Source organism: Sinohyriopsis cumingii, chromosome 8 (genome assembly GCF_028554795.1).
Source record: "Sinohyriopsis cumingii isolate HCF-2022 chromosome 8, ASM2855479v2, whole genome shotgun sequence".
NCBI lineage: Eukaryota > Metazoa > Mollusca > Bivalvia > Unionida > Unionidae > Sinohyriopsis > Sinohyriopsis cumingii.
The window spans coordinates 27,160,245-27,174,320 of NC_142968.1; the positions used below are offsets into that span (position 1 = coordinate 27,160,245).

Here is a 14,076-nt window from a genome sequence, read left to right on the forward strand (position 1 = left end):
CACATAAAATGCAACATATCAAATCAATCCAAGAAAATACAGCTTCAAGTCATAGGATCCAAAGTCAGCAGGAAGGAAATTAGCGGGTAGAACTCCTTAAAGTGTAGCAACTCTTGTGAAATGCACAGGATTGAAATGACTTCATTAACTTTACCTTCAAACTGACATTAAAATTTTGTGTGCTCCTCTACCAATCAAATATCCATGAGATTTGGTGTTAAGAGTTGGAGTCCCACAACAGTTCTATGAGTCTGGATGATTATTTTCTGAGGAAGTTTCAACCCACTAGACACAGGAAAAATATTTTGTTATAAGAGCCTTTTAATAATGGTTAGGTTGGGGTAAAATTAACTGCATAGCTGATGAGATATTGCAGTTCAAGAGCCTGTATAAAACAGAAACATTGAAGAAGCTTACCTGTTACTTCAGTAGGTGTAGGATATGAAGCAAGCTGTACTGGCAACCTGAAACCAGTTTGCACTGGAAGGATATATAACGAAATGTCATTAATATAAAATTAGTATTTATATATTGAAATATAAATTTAACAAATATCATTAAAAGATTGATCACTACTTCATTATGTAACTCCTGTAAGACAGATGCAAATATTACATAATTAAAAATAGTTTACCCTCCGGCAAAACAAAAACAAACAAACCAAGCCACCATCTGCTTACCCGGGTGCAGATGGTCGTAACCTTTGTTTATCAAGATAAAAAGCTCGTGACTTAAAATTCGTCTAAAAAAATGTATTGTTTCTTGATGAGTTAATTATGTCTTTTGGTTTTATTCACTGGTACATAATATGTATTTATTCCATATCTCACCAAAAATTAATCAAAACCGAAATACATCTAGTCGTTATTATGTCAACACTAATAACAATGGCAGAACCTCTGATGAAAAAATAGAAAAATTCTAACACTGGAAGAAAGAATTAATGTCAAAAGAGAAGTGTAATGGATTTCTTAAAGAAAAGTGATTAAGTGCATAGAATAAGATATACACATCATAGCTAACTGTGCAGTTTTTGTTACATTTGAAATCTAAAATGTATGGCCATGTGAAGTTACTTTATGGATATGATAAATATTACCTTTGTTCATTTCACAAATCATATACATGTACATGTACTAATATATGTACATATTCATGTGATGTTCAAATATAAATTTGATTCACATTGTTTGATAGATGTATATCTTTATTATATAAATATATTTTGAGAGGACTGCATGCAATATTTAATAAGATTTATGAATAAAGGAGATGATACATGTACAGTGAGCATGGGTATTTTTTCTTCTTCAACAATTCTAACTACTGACCCTGGAAACCAGTCCATTTTCACACAACACTTATGGGAAACCACCTGTTTTGAGAGACTGCTTTTCTTGGCAGAAGGCATGGTCTCTCATAACAGGTTTTACTGTATTAAAAATAGTATTACTTACCCTCTTTGGTCTTGAAGATGAAACATTTCAAAGATCGTCCCTGGGTGTTTACAGCCTGTATTTCTACCAGATAGTATGTTCCTGGTGTAAGTGACGACAGCGTATAGTTTACAAATGATGGTAGAATGTTGTCCACAGAATCAAATGGATTTAAAGACCTGGATAGTTCATACTCTGTTCTATCTGGAATGATTTCCACCTATGAGGAATATTCATTTTGAGACATGAGCAGATCATATGCAGCAAGAATTCTGACTAAAATATTGATAGAGTAACAAAGCACAATAAACTCTATCTATGAAGGATAAAGCAATAAACCACAAGAAAACCTGTCCATGAGGAATACTCACAGGAATGACAGTGTATGTTTCATGGGCAGGTGTCATTTATAGTGGAACAAAATAAATGAAACTAGAGCTATTATCAATTGATGAATTACAAAGGGCCATGCTCACTACAATCTTTGTGACATAGTTTTTTAAACTTGTGTTGGGAAACCAAATTTTGAAGAACTGATAATCAAGGAAATGAATATATCTCTTCTAAATGATTATAAGGATTTGATTGTTGAATACAAGTCGAAATCAAGACCTCATCAATATAAAGATGCATGATAAATTTGGCTGAAATCTAATCTTCCTTAGCAATGTCGTACTTCAGGAATTAAAGAATGCAGTCAACTGGATTATTCTTATAAATGATGACATGGACTGCTGGAAATCAAACTTGTTTAAATTAAACTTTATCAAGGTCTCATCAACATAAAGCAACATGCCAAAGTTCATCAAAATCTAACAATCCTTTATCAAGTAATGCTGCAGAAACCAAAGACTGGATAACTGACACTCTGATAGATTGCTGTTGTGGGTTTAAAGCCATGTTTATCTGAATGTTAGGCTATACATGGTGGACATTATATCTAGTTGCAAAAGAACCCAGGAAAGCTCGGAGAAAAACAGCCGACCCATGGGAAGGTCCTGGCAAACTTTTTTACATACCCACATTAATTGAGCCAGACACTCAAGCCCACAGACAGAGGTAGGTGAGATGTCAGTGATCTGTAAAGGTCAGCTGTCTGTCACTCAGTATGAATAACTGCTGTACTGCTGTAAATGACACCTTGAAATGCTAAAAATTTAGGTCATTCAAAGTCTCATTGATATAAAGCTGCACAACAAATTTTATTTTATTCCAAAATACATCTGTGAAGTTATGCTGCAGATAACTCCCATTAATTTTTTGCAAAACCAACAAACTTGAGTAAGGTTATTCTAAAAAGCTGTCAAAAACATAGAAAAAATAATCAAACCTGTAGGTTTTCTTTGGCAATCCCGGATATTAAATTGATGTAAGTTCTAATAAATACGAATCCACATACCAAATTTAGCCGAAAGCAACAAACAATGATAAAGTTATTCTGCAGAAACCAAGCCATGAGTAAACATTTACTGGGGAGAGTAAGCATAATGCCTTTAAACCATAATAATCAACACCAAGAACTGAAATACTTCAACCTAAGGCAGAACAATAGAAACTTTAGTCATTCCATGTCTCATTGTTATAAAGCTCCATGACATAAACTGATTTTACTCCAAAATACATTGGTTAAGTTATGCTGTAGATATGAAGATCAAGAGGACTGGCAAACAGAAGACATGACTCATGTAAATGATAACTTGGACTGCTGGAAATCAAACTTACCGTATTTACCATATATGTTGGGACACGATAAAAAATTTTTTCCTGTCCCAAAACTTATGGTGGAACATTTTTTCACTTTGGTCATATGTCCAGAGTCTTAAGAAATGAAAAGAATTTGCATTGCATTTGTGCTCGCCCCCACCCCCACTGCACGTTGCAATGAAATATGTGGGTGTGTGATCAGGATTTGTAATGTAGCTTTAACAATTTTTTAGTCATATGATGTCTGCAGTGTGGCAGTTTAAAGTGATGTCTGCCACTGGGGCATCATGCCGCAGACATGTAGCATGATGTCCTGCCTAGTCATATTATCCTGACACCAGGCCGACCAGTCCTAACACTAACCTCTTAATGCTGAGTGCCTAGCGATGCAGCTATTAGTACCATTTTTGTAAGTCTTTGGTATGACTCTTGTCAGGTTCAAACCCATGACCTTCCGCATCCGAAGCGGACGCTCTAACCACTAGGCCACTGGAGCAGTTGCAATAAAATATATAAATAAAATGCTTAAATGATAATAAAAAGAAACTATTCTTGTGTTGTTATCATTTATTCCTTTTTTCAACATGAGCATTAAAGAACAAAATATATCCACAAAATTCGTATAAGTGGCATAGGCTTCCATACTGTAGTGTGTATCAATTATGTCTGATAACACACACCACAGTGTTCATTGACATGAACATTGAGAAACAATTGTGTGTGGTTGTGCTCAAAGGTTTGAACATGTTATCAGACTGAAAACTGGAGCCAACAAAAATTGTAAACAAGAGGGAAATAGTCAACCGATATCTTGAAGATGCCATTCATGCAGGACATGGTGTTGGGTTAAAAATAATCAAGACTGAATTATATCCAGGTATACTGTGTGACAGTATCTCGCAAATAAGTATCATCATTTGAATACACGTTCACTTGAATGTAAGTGACAATCTTTTTGCCAGCAAAAGTGTCATTACTATTTACCCACATACATCAATGCTCATCTGTATTAATTATTACTACAGATGCCAAGCACATAGAAGCCCTGGTGGTGAACAAACATGACTGGCAGTGAGCAGTGAACTCCTTCTTTGAACCTACCGACAGGACATCAAAGACAAAAGGTTATTTTTATTACAAAGCAAGCCGACCTCAGAAGCTGACTTTGGTTACTTTATTTTGTAAAGGATATCAATATAAAGGTTATTTTATTGCAAACCAAGCCGACATTGGAAGCTGACTATGGATTCTTTGAATTGAACCAATTTTATTTTTTTTTTTGAATATACAAAGACAGCCAAGACATGGAAGCAAACTTGGGTTCTTTTTCATCTGTAATCATGGGAATTTTGAAAATAAATTGAAACAATGGAACAAATTTGAAAGTGACACAATATAGTGCTTGTGCACAGATGTCGATGACCCAGCATCACCTAGAATATTTGGATAAAATAAAATCATGTGATGAATTCTGAAGAGAAGCAAATGATTTTCGCAAATGAGAGGGAAATAATCAACATATATATTGAAGACAACTGCCATTCATACATGACATGGTGTTAGGTGCAAAATAGCAAAGATTGAATTATATCCAGGTCTACTGTATGACAGTATCTCGCAATAATAATCATTATTTGAAAACAAATTCACTTGAGTGCAAGAGACAATCTTTACGTCAGCGTGGGTTACAAAAGTTTCATTACTATTTACCCACAGAAATCAGTGCACCTTTGTATTTAATTATTACTACAGATGCCAAGCACAAAGAAGCCCTGGTGGCAAATAAACACAACTGGAAGCCAGCAGTAAACTTCTTCTTTGAATTTACCGACAGGACATCAAAGACAAAGGTTATTTTTATTACAAAGCAAACTGACCTCAGAAACTGACTTTGGACTCTGAAGCCGGAATTTTTTAAAGGATATCAATACAAAGGTTATTTTATTTGAAAAAAGCTGACCTCAGAAGCCAACTATTCTTTTAAGTGTGCCAATATTTTCTTTTTTGGTCTTAAATATACAAAGACAACCGAGATATGGAAGCTAACTTTGGTTCCTTTTCACCAGCATTCACGAAAATTTTGAAAATAAAGTGAGACAATGGATCAGTTTTTAAAGTGACACAATATAGTGCTTTATGCATGAACATCGATGACCCAGCATCATCCAGAAGATTTGGAGAAAATAAAATCACCTGATGAATTCATGAAGGCCAGAAGAGAAACTATCATTTTGCCAACAATATGATCATTAACATGGATGTAACTGTAGTGTACTTTGATCGCATTCCTGGACTAACTGACAATAAGATGGGGGTCAAAAGTTTGAGAATTAGCGAGACTAGTGCAGATTTGAAAAAATCTGACTTTTGTCGTTGCTGTTTCCACTTCAGGTGATGTGTTGCCTCTAACAATTTTTCACAGTATGAGAAAGCTAAAAAAATATTCATGTACTGAAAAAACGGATCGTACATGTGCAGAAGAAGGGTTGTGTTGATGAGATGCTGCTGCAGTAGATTAAAGAGTTTTATCTCAAGTATACAGTTTTACATTTTTTAAATAAAATTTCAGTTGGAGTGCATTTTCCAACATGTAATTTTCCAATGATTTAAAAGGTGTCCCACAACTTACGCCTCAAAATAAACGATGTGTCCCAGAACATAATTTTAAAATTAATTTATGGTGTCTCAACAAATACGGTGTCCCAACATATATGGTACTCAAAGTCTCATGAAGATCAAGCAAAGTACCAATTGCCTGAAATACAACAAACATTGGCAAAATTATTCTTTGCAAACATAAACAGGAGGGTCATAACTCCTGTATATCACATCCTCAAATTTGTTCAAGTTCTTATTATTATAAATTAGTGTACCAAATTTCATTCAAATCCAATACCTCCCTGTAAAGTTTTCTTGCTGAAGCAAAATTTTTGGTGGACAGATACATAAGTGAATATATGTGATTACTATAGTGCTCTGCCAGCTTCATAGAGTGGAGTACCATAATGACTATAAGTCTTGGGACACTACAGTAACTTTTATGGTGGGGCCCCGAGTGGCCGAGTGGTCTAAAGCGCTCTTCGTTACGGATCACTGCCATCTCACCTCTGTCTGCGTGGGTTCGAGTCTCGGATTCAGCTAATGTGGATATGTGAGAAAGCTTGCCAATAGCTTCTCGTGGGTCGGTGGTTCTTTCCGGGGTTTTCCTGGGTTCTTCCTCCACCATTAATACTGGCCGCCATGTATAGCCTATCGCATGCTGAAAAATGGCGTTAAACCCTACTACTACTACTACTTTTATGGTCTATAGATGTTTGGACAGGAAAGTATAGCAATTGTTTCATGCACTACATGTCTTGGAACACCTTATACATTTGTTTCTACTAATCGATTTGATATGTATTTCTGTTACTGTTGGAGTGGAATGTATGCTCTCCTAGGAGGAGGATGCTGGGGTGAGACTGGAAGGGTGTATCAATATAATGTTTGGCTAAGTATTATCAAAGTAACATATTTTATTTCATAAATTGGTTTCTTCTTCAAATACGTAACCAAATCTTGAGATCTTTGGAAAACAGGTCAGCGGTTCAGGGAATTACATCCCTTTCCCCAAGAGAGACCCCGTGTGAGCCACTAAGGTATGTGAGGCAGCTTATAAATTTAAATACCCAGCTGGAGTATTGACTCCATATGCTGAGACATGGCTTTAAGTAGAAGGCAAAGAATGTTTTCCCAGAAACCCAACAAAAGTCACCTAGTCTTGTGACAGCCAATTTAAAGGTATCTCTCCCTCCCCGGCTGTACATTTTCCGAGGTTTACTTGAAAATGTAACCAAAAAACCTCGGACGTCCAAGGTTTTTCCAAGGTTTTCCTAGGAAGACCTTGAAAAAACCTCGGACGTCCAAGGTTTTGCTGATATTTTGTCCAAGGTTTTATAAACAACCTTGGACATGATCTCGTACATTATAAATACACCTAGGAAATACCTTGGACAAAACCTTGGACATGAGAACTTAGTATATGTTTAGCTCGGAAAAACCTAGGAAATAAGGACTTAGTCATTTTTTATCTCGGACATAGCTCAGAAGTGCGGACTTAGAAATTTTTCAGCTCGGACATGGACTTGGTGTGTTTTAACTGTGTACTTAGAGATTTCTGAATATTAATTCAGAATTTTGTTTACAGTTTATTAAAATGAATGATGTTTGTCATCCCAAAAACTAATGAGTCTATAATTTGAATTATAAAATCAATATCAATTATTGACAATCGATTTATTTTAGAAATAAGAGTTCACCATCTCAGATCAGGCAATATGGCGCCAAACAGGAATACAGATTTTGCTTTCACATCTTATTTACAATTTACATTGAGATAACAATATCAGATACAGAACCAAATCGTACACACATGCTGGAATCCCAAAGTTAGATAAATTCAACCCGTTGATAGACTTTTAATCACTTCACTAACAGTTATGCTAGTATAACACAGTGGTTCCAATTCCAATGCCCTGTAACCACACTGGATGATTGTAAAAATATATTTTCTAGCAACTGAATCTAAAGTAAAGTCTTCAGTGCTTAAAAGTACATATGTCATTTGTCTGACAATTTGAATTTGTATGTTAGTTACATCAGGGATAATTGAAAATACTAGTGGAAATAGATAATAAATTAGGGTATGTCACTGTCTATCTGACACATTAGTTTTCAGAAAAATAATGAAAAATACATAAAATTGCATGGAATTGGCATGACACCATTTTTAATAGTCATTTCTCATATGACAGCTGATAATATGCACAGTTACAGTGAAATTTAATCCCTTTCAAAATGACTTGGGAAGAATGCACCAAACACTTGATCCTGTTTTCTGACAACAAAAAGGGGTTCTTTTAAGTACTCTGCTGGTACAACACTGATTCCATCTCTGAAAAACATAAAATACATTTGGGAGTTTAAGAATTGTAAACATTTCAATGATGTTACTGCTTTTTTGTTGCTTAAATAAAATGAAAAATGACCTTCAATGTTATTGACAACATAAATTTGAACAACGACTGTTTTCACTTAGAGTTTAAACCTGTATAAGATTTTTTATTTACAATTAATTCATTAAATTCTAATAAAACTTAGGTATTCATCAAATGTAGACAAATAATGTGCTGTAAATGACATTTTTTTAGTCTGAAAGCTAGAATATGACAGTAGAAATGATGAATGCTCCCAGAAATGGATGGTTTGAGAAAACTAATTTGTGTCACTATCAATATCGGGTTTCTTGGATGAAGTTCAAAAGCAATAACATACTTCAAGTTTAACTAATCAAGTTTCATTCCAATCCCTTAGTTTGGAGTAAAGTTCATATTTATCAGCTTTACTTATTTACTTACATGATTTCCTAATTTATTTCCTTATTTGTAGTTAAGTTAGTAGAGTTCGCCAAAACACTGCATTGTGGTAAATATATTTTAAAACACGTAAAATGTCTGTACTCAGTTAAAGGTCTCCTTTGTTTACGTGCTCTTGATATGGCACTTCCGGTCTGCAACGATCGGAAGCTGCGAGATAATTTTATTTTAAATTATTAATATTGAGATTATTATGAGGACCCCACTTAATACTCACAGCAGGTTCTTATCTACTTACTGGTTTTAAATTTTTAAAATATTAATAGGAAATCTTACCGAAGTTGTGGAAAGTTCCTGGAAAAATTTCTTTCACAGTCTTCGATTGGTTGCAGGGGCTGGAACTATCAAATCGCAGCAGCCGATTCACCGTATCATAAATCTCATTCGCGCCTTCATATAAATTTGAAAGCAATTCATTCAAAGCATACGAGTTATAATTTGCGTTGAAAAGTAGATTTACCATGAAGTTGTTTGGGTTATTCATATGGAAAAATGACAATCCGATTACCGGAAATGTACTCAGCCTTCAAAGTATTGTTGAGCCGAGAAAAGCAATAGAAGAATACAAAGTCGGGGATTTGGTGTCTGCGAAGTTGCCGAGTTTTGGAATAACGGATGGGATCATTGGAAAGATTGGGGGTAAGAATTTTGTTAACAGGTTTTGAGTAATTAACTGTTTCAATATTTAAAGAAAAAAGTAATGAGATGATATTTGGAATGCAGCATGAGAAATGTTTTTTTGTAATTGGTACGTAAATGAAGGATACTTTACACAAGTTTTCCCCATCATTAGACATCATGACAATTGCACATGCTTCGCAATTTCTTGATTTGAACATAATTATCCCCCTATTTTGTACTTAGGCACACCATTCCCAGTTTTCAAATAGTCAAGCATGCAGTCATTCCAGTATTTGTTCTAGCATGGTAATTACAAGTGATGCTTGTAGAAAGTATAAAAAGGTTTTATTTATGCGTGCGCGCGCGGATCTGCTTTTGTCTGAACACTAGCCTGTGTTAGTGGTCACCCAAGTATTAGTAAGTTTTCAAAATTTTCCTTCATATGAAATTTAAATGTGACCTGCACCAGTTACTTTCCTTAAGTTCTATATGTCGCTTCTGTATGTCACTTAATAAGTGGTAAGCTATGGTAGATAGGCCTGTACTAGCCACCTGATTGAAGTCGTCAGTTACCTGATTTGAGATCAGTTTTAGTAGGTTAGACCAGTATTTTCACTCACATGCAAAAAATAATTGTTGGTTTAGATACCATATTGTAACATCCTGCATAACCACAGTGTTACAAAGGTGCATTTAAATTTCATGAAGTATGAATATCCCCAAGACTTAAAAAATATGTAGATATTTGTAACTGATGAAGTATTTTTTTGTTGAAAAATTTCCATTTCTGTTAAGCTAGTTTTTCAGGATCAACTCTGGAGCTATGTTGAGGCTGCAGATGACTTTGGGAAAGTAGACAATCTCCTTTTCCGAAAATTGTATACTGTGGAGGAAACCAAAGGAAGGAGTTTGACAGGATCTACAGCAAACAGAACATCACTTGCTAGGTCACAGGATCAAACAAAACTCCAGGTTATTTATGGTAAGTATTTGTAATTTTGAGATGAACTTGTAAGGCATTTAGTCAGGTACAGAATATAACCTTGAGTATATTCTGTATTAACAATTTCAAATGATTTTCCCAAATGCCAAAAGTAGACTTTTTAACAAAAGTGTTTTAAGGGTTAATACCTTATTTTCTTTTTAAAAAAATTAAATTCAAAACTAAAAGATTCCTAACATGATTTATAAATTAAAGGCTACAACAGTTACAATAATGCTATATGTGTACTAATTGTTTTATCAATTGACATTATATATGTTTATTTTTGTATTTACAGAATTGATCCAAAAGAAATGGCCATGTGTAAAGGATGCAATGATTAACAATAAAATCAGCGAAGTACTGAAGCCTTCAAGAAACCGGGATTGAAATGCATAGATGCCAACCATTATGCTTTTTTCCAGCAAATTATGTTTACTGCTAGACTCTTATGGATTACGCTTTTTTTGCTAAATTAAAAAATAAACTTGACATAAAGCAATAAAAAAGTTTGGTCATTTTTATTATCATCTCTTAAATTCCACTTTAAAAATTGAGAATATTCTTAAAAAGGTGACTGCTGCATAATAATAGCACAAGAGTACCTTCCTTATTAGCTATTAGCAACTGTCTACAACCCATTTCCAAGAAAACATGGCTTACTTCCTAAGTGAACTTTGCCTTAAGCACTGATTCATTTTATTCATGAGCTAGTCATTTTGAAAACCAGTCTATATTTTTAAAGAAAAGAGAGAGAAACACTTTACGGTTTGAGTTGTGGATGTTATATTACAGCAAATGGATCTTTTCCAACTTAAAAACATGTCTAATCAGGAGAAAGGACAAATCAACACTGCATTACAAACTTAAAAAGAATATGAGAATTATGATATACAGCACTCTGAGCTGTAATTCTGGCATTTATTATATTGCTTATACTGTTTTTGCCATTTATAATAGCAATAAGTAATTATACCTCTCGGGGGTTAGTAAGTATGGAAATGGATGAATATTTCAAAAACTAAAATGTAAAATTTAGCATTTTAAAAACATAATGGGCATTCTGGATATGTTTGAACATTTCATTTGTGATGAACAAAATTTAAAATATATTAATGTAATCATTTGCTTCATGATATAAATTGTTGACCTGCTGGTTCTTTATGCTAGTGGGTGTCCTAGGAAACCTCGGACTACGTCCGAGGACACCTCGGACAGTACGTCCAAGGTCACCTCGGACACTATCCCTAGGACAAGCTCGGACATCCAAGTATAAAATCCTTGGACCTCAGGTATCAAAAAGTTTTTGTCAGTGGACTTTTACCTCGGACAGTAACCAATACTCCGAGGTTTTACCTAGGAACATTTGTCCAAGGTTTCCTAGGAAACCTCGGAAAATGTACATAGGTAAAACCTCGGAGTATTGGTTACTGTCCGAGGTAAAAGTCCACTGACAAAAACTTTTTGATGCCTGAGGTCCAAGGATTTTATACTTGGATGTCCGAGCTTGTCCTAGGGATAGTGTCCGAGGTGACCTTGGACGTAACCTAATAACAACCAGAAAGGATGGAGGTATCATAATAAGGCTACAGCACGCAATCATGTAATCAAAATTTAATAGATAAATGGATCTCACGCAATCATGTAATCAAAATTTAATACATAAATGGATCTCACAAATGGATCTCATGCAATCATGTAATCAAAATTTAATAGATAAATGAATCTCATAAATGGATCTCCTGCAATCATGAAATCAAAATTTAACAGACAAATGGTTCTCACAAATGGATATCATGCAATCATACAGTAGAACCTGTCTTGAAAGACCACCCTTCTGCCAGAAAATAATGGTCTCTCAAGACAGGTGGTCATTCATGGCAGGTCATAACACTATAAAATCAATAAATCTGTACAAGTCATGGAGAACCTGATCTTTTAAGACAGGTGGTCTTTCATAAAAGTGGTCTCTCAAGACAGGTTTTACTGTATAATCAAACTTTAACATATAAATGAATCTCATGCAAAATTGTAATTAAAATTTAATAGACAAACGGATCTCACAAATGGATCTCATGTAATCAAAATTTAATAGACAAATGGATCTCACAAATGGATCTCATGCAATCAAACTTTAATAGACAAATGGATCTCACAAATGGATCTCATGTAATCAAAATTTAATAGACAAATGGATCTCACAAATGGATCTCATGCAATCAAACTTTAATAGACAAATGGATCTCACAAATGGATCTCATGTAATCAAAATTTAATAGACAAATGAATCTCACAAATGGGTCTCATGCAATCATGCAATTAAACTTTAATAGACAAATGGATCTCAGAAATGGATCTCATGTAATCATGCAATCAAAATTTAATAGACAAATGGATCTCAGAAATGGATCTCATGCAATCATGCAATCAAACTTTAATAGACAAATGGATCTTACAAATGGATCGCATGCAATCATGCACTCAAACTTTAATAGACAAATGGATCTCAGAAATCGATCTCAAGCAATCATGTAATCAAACTTTAATAGACAAATGAATCTCATTCAATCAAGGCAACTACTTTTGAAGGTTCATTGGATCTGACCAGTAAAAATGATCATAAAAAGAGTAGAATTAGATATCACTGTTGGTCAACAAAACATGTGGTTAGAATTCATTTAACCTATACTAGCCAATGAACAGTTGACAGTCAATGCATACACCCCACCCCTTTTGTGTTTAATCATTAAATGCTCACGATGAACATATGTGAATATCACAGTTTAAGTAAAATATAATGATTGTATAGATAAATGAGTATCGATGTGGAATAATTCAATCCTGAGTGGACCACAAGCCATTGGCCTCCAGAAATGATGGTAAGAGGTGGTTCACTATGCTTTCATACATAAAAGGAATCACCAGTTGTAATTGAGTGAGGTTCTTCCATTTCCTAAGATGTGACCCCGTATCATCAGAAACTAGGGCAAATGTGCAAAGATTTGGACACCAAAAGGACCATCGTATCATTTGTAATGATCTCATATACAGATAAACCAGGACGATCATATATGCTGCCACATTGAGGAGAATCAGAAGATGAAGGTATTTTGGGGCTGAGATGAGAGTCTGTGCAAGAAATAAAGCAAGCTTCGAATTGATTTGCACCCAGATACTGTGGCAATATAGTAGCTACAAACTGACATGCAAAAGTACATGCTTTGTTCAAGGGAGGGCTAAATGATGTTAGATCTTTATTACCCATCCCTTCAGGTACAAGCAAAAGGCCAGATCAGAATCTCTGGTGGCAATCAACATCAGTCTTGATGAAACAGAGCCATCATTTCCTTTTCTTCTTGTGCAGAGGTCATAATACTTATTGCTAACCGTACTGTTCATGATCCACACGTCCAAGACTGAAATGCTTCTAAAGTTGGTTGCAGAATTAAGCTGTGCTGGTGAGTACTGGAGCCATTTGAAACTGATTGGTAATGACCTCAGATTGAGATGAATTTGTAGAGTACCAGGCCTATAGGGATAATTAAAAGAAATGGATCATGCATGGCACTAGAATGCCTGGGTCCTTAATAGCTACTGAGTGCTAAGGCACTATACTGGCAATAAAGAAACATGGGAAAATTATGGCATTATACTGGATGTCTCCACTACAGTATGCATCTGTATACAGTTTCTGGGATGGAATACATGCATTAGATTATCTAAAGCAGTGGCCTCGGACAAATCTGAAGCCTAGAGCAGATTTGATATTGACCATGAACAATCTGGAGAGAGACTGGACAGCAATTATACCTTTTCTCTGTTCATTTTCACACTGCTTCTCAAGAACTTTTTTTGTGTCTGCAGAACTGTTTTCTCACTGGCAATACCTAGGAGGGTTCTTTCTGTATCTCTGATCCCT

The 14,076-nt window shown here is 34.8% G+C and overlaps 1 protein-coding gene across 1 annotated transcript in view; it reads right to left on the minus strand.

Annotated features, from left to right (window-relative positions):
* Positions 1–14,076, minus strand: part of LOC149793185 (uncharacterized) — a 94,091-nt gene that overhangs the window by 16,715 nt on the left and 63,300 nt on the right. The window contains exons 8-9 of the mRNA XM_089968959.1: positions 1,458–1,656; positions 418–480 (exon numbers count right to left, since the gene is read on the minus strand). Coding sequence (XP_089825085.1) covers positions 418–480; positions 1,458–1,656 — 262 coding nt within the window. The remainder of the gene's footprint in view (positions 1–417; positions 481–1,457; positions 1,657–14,076) is intronic.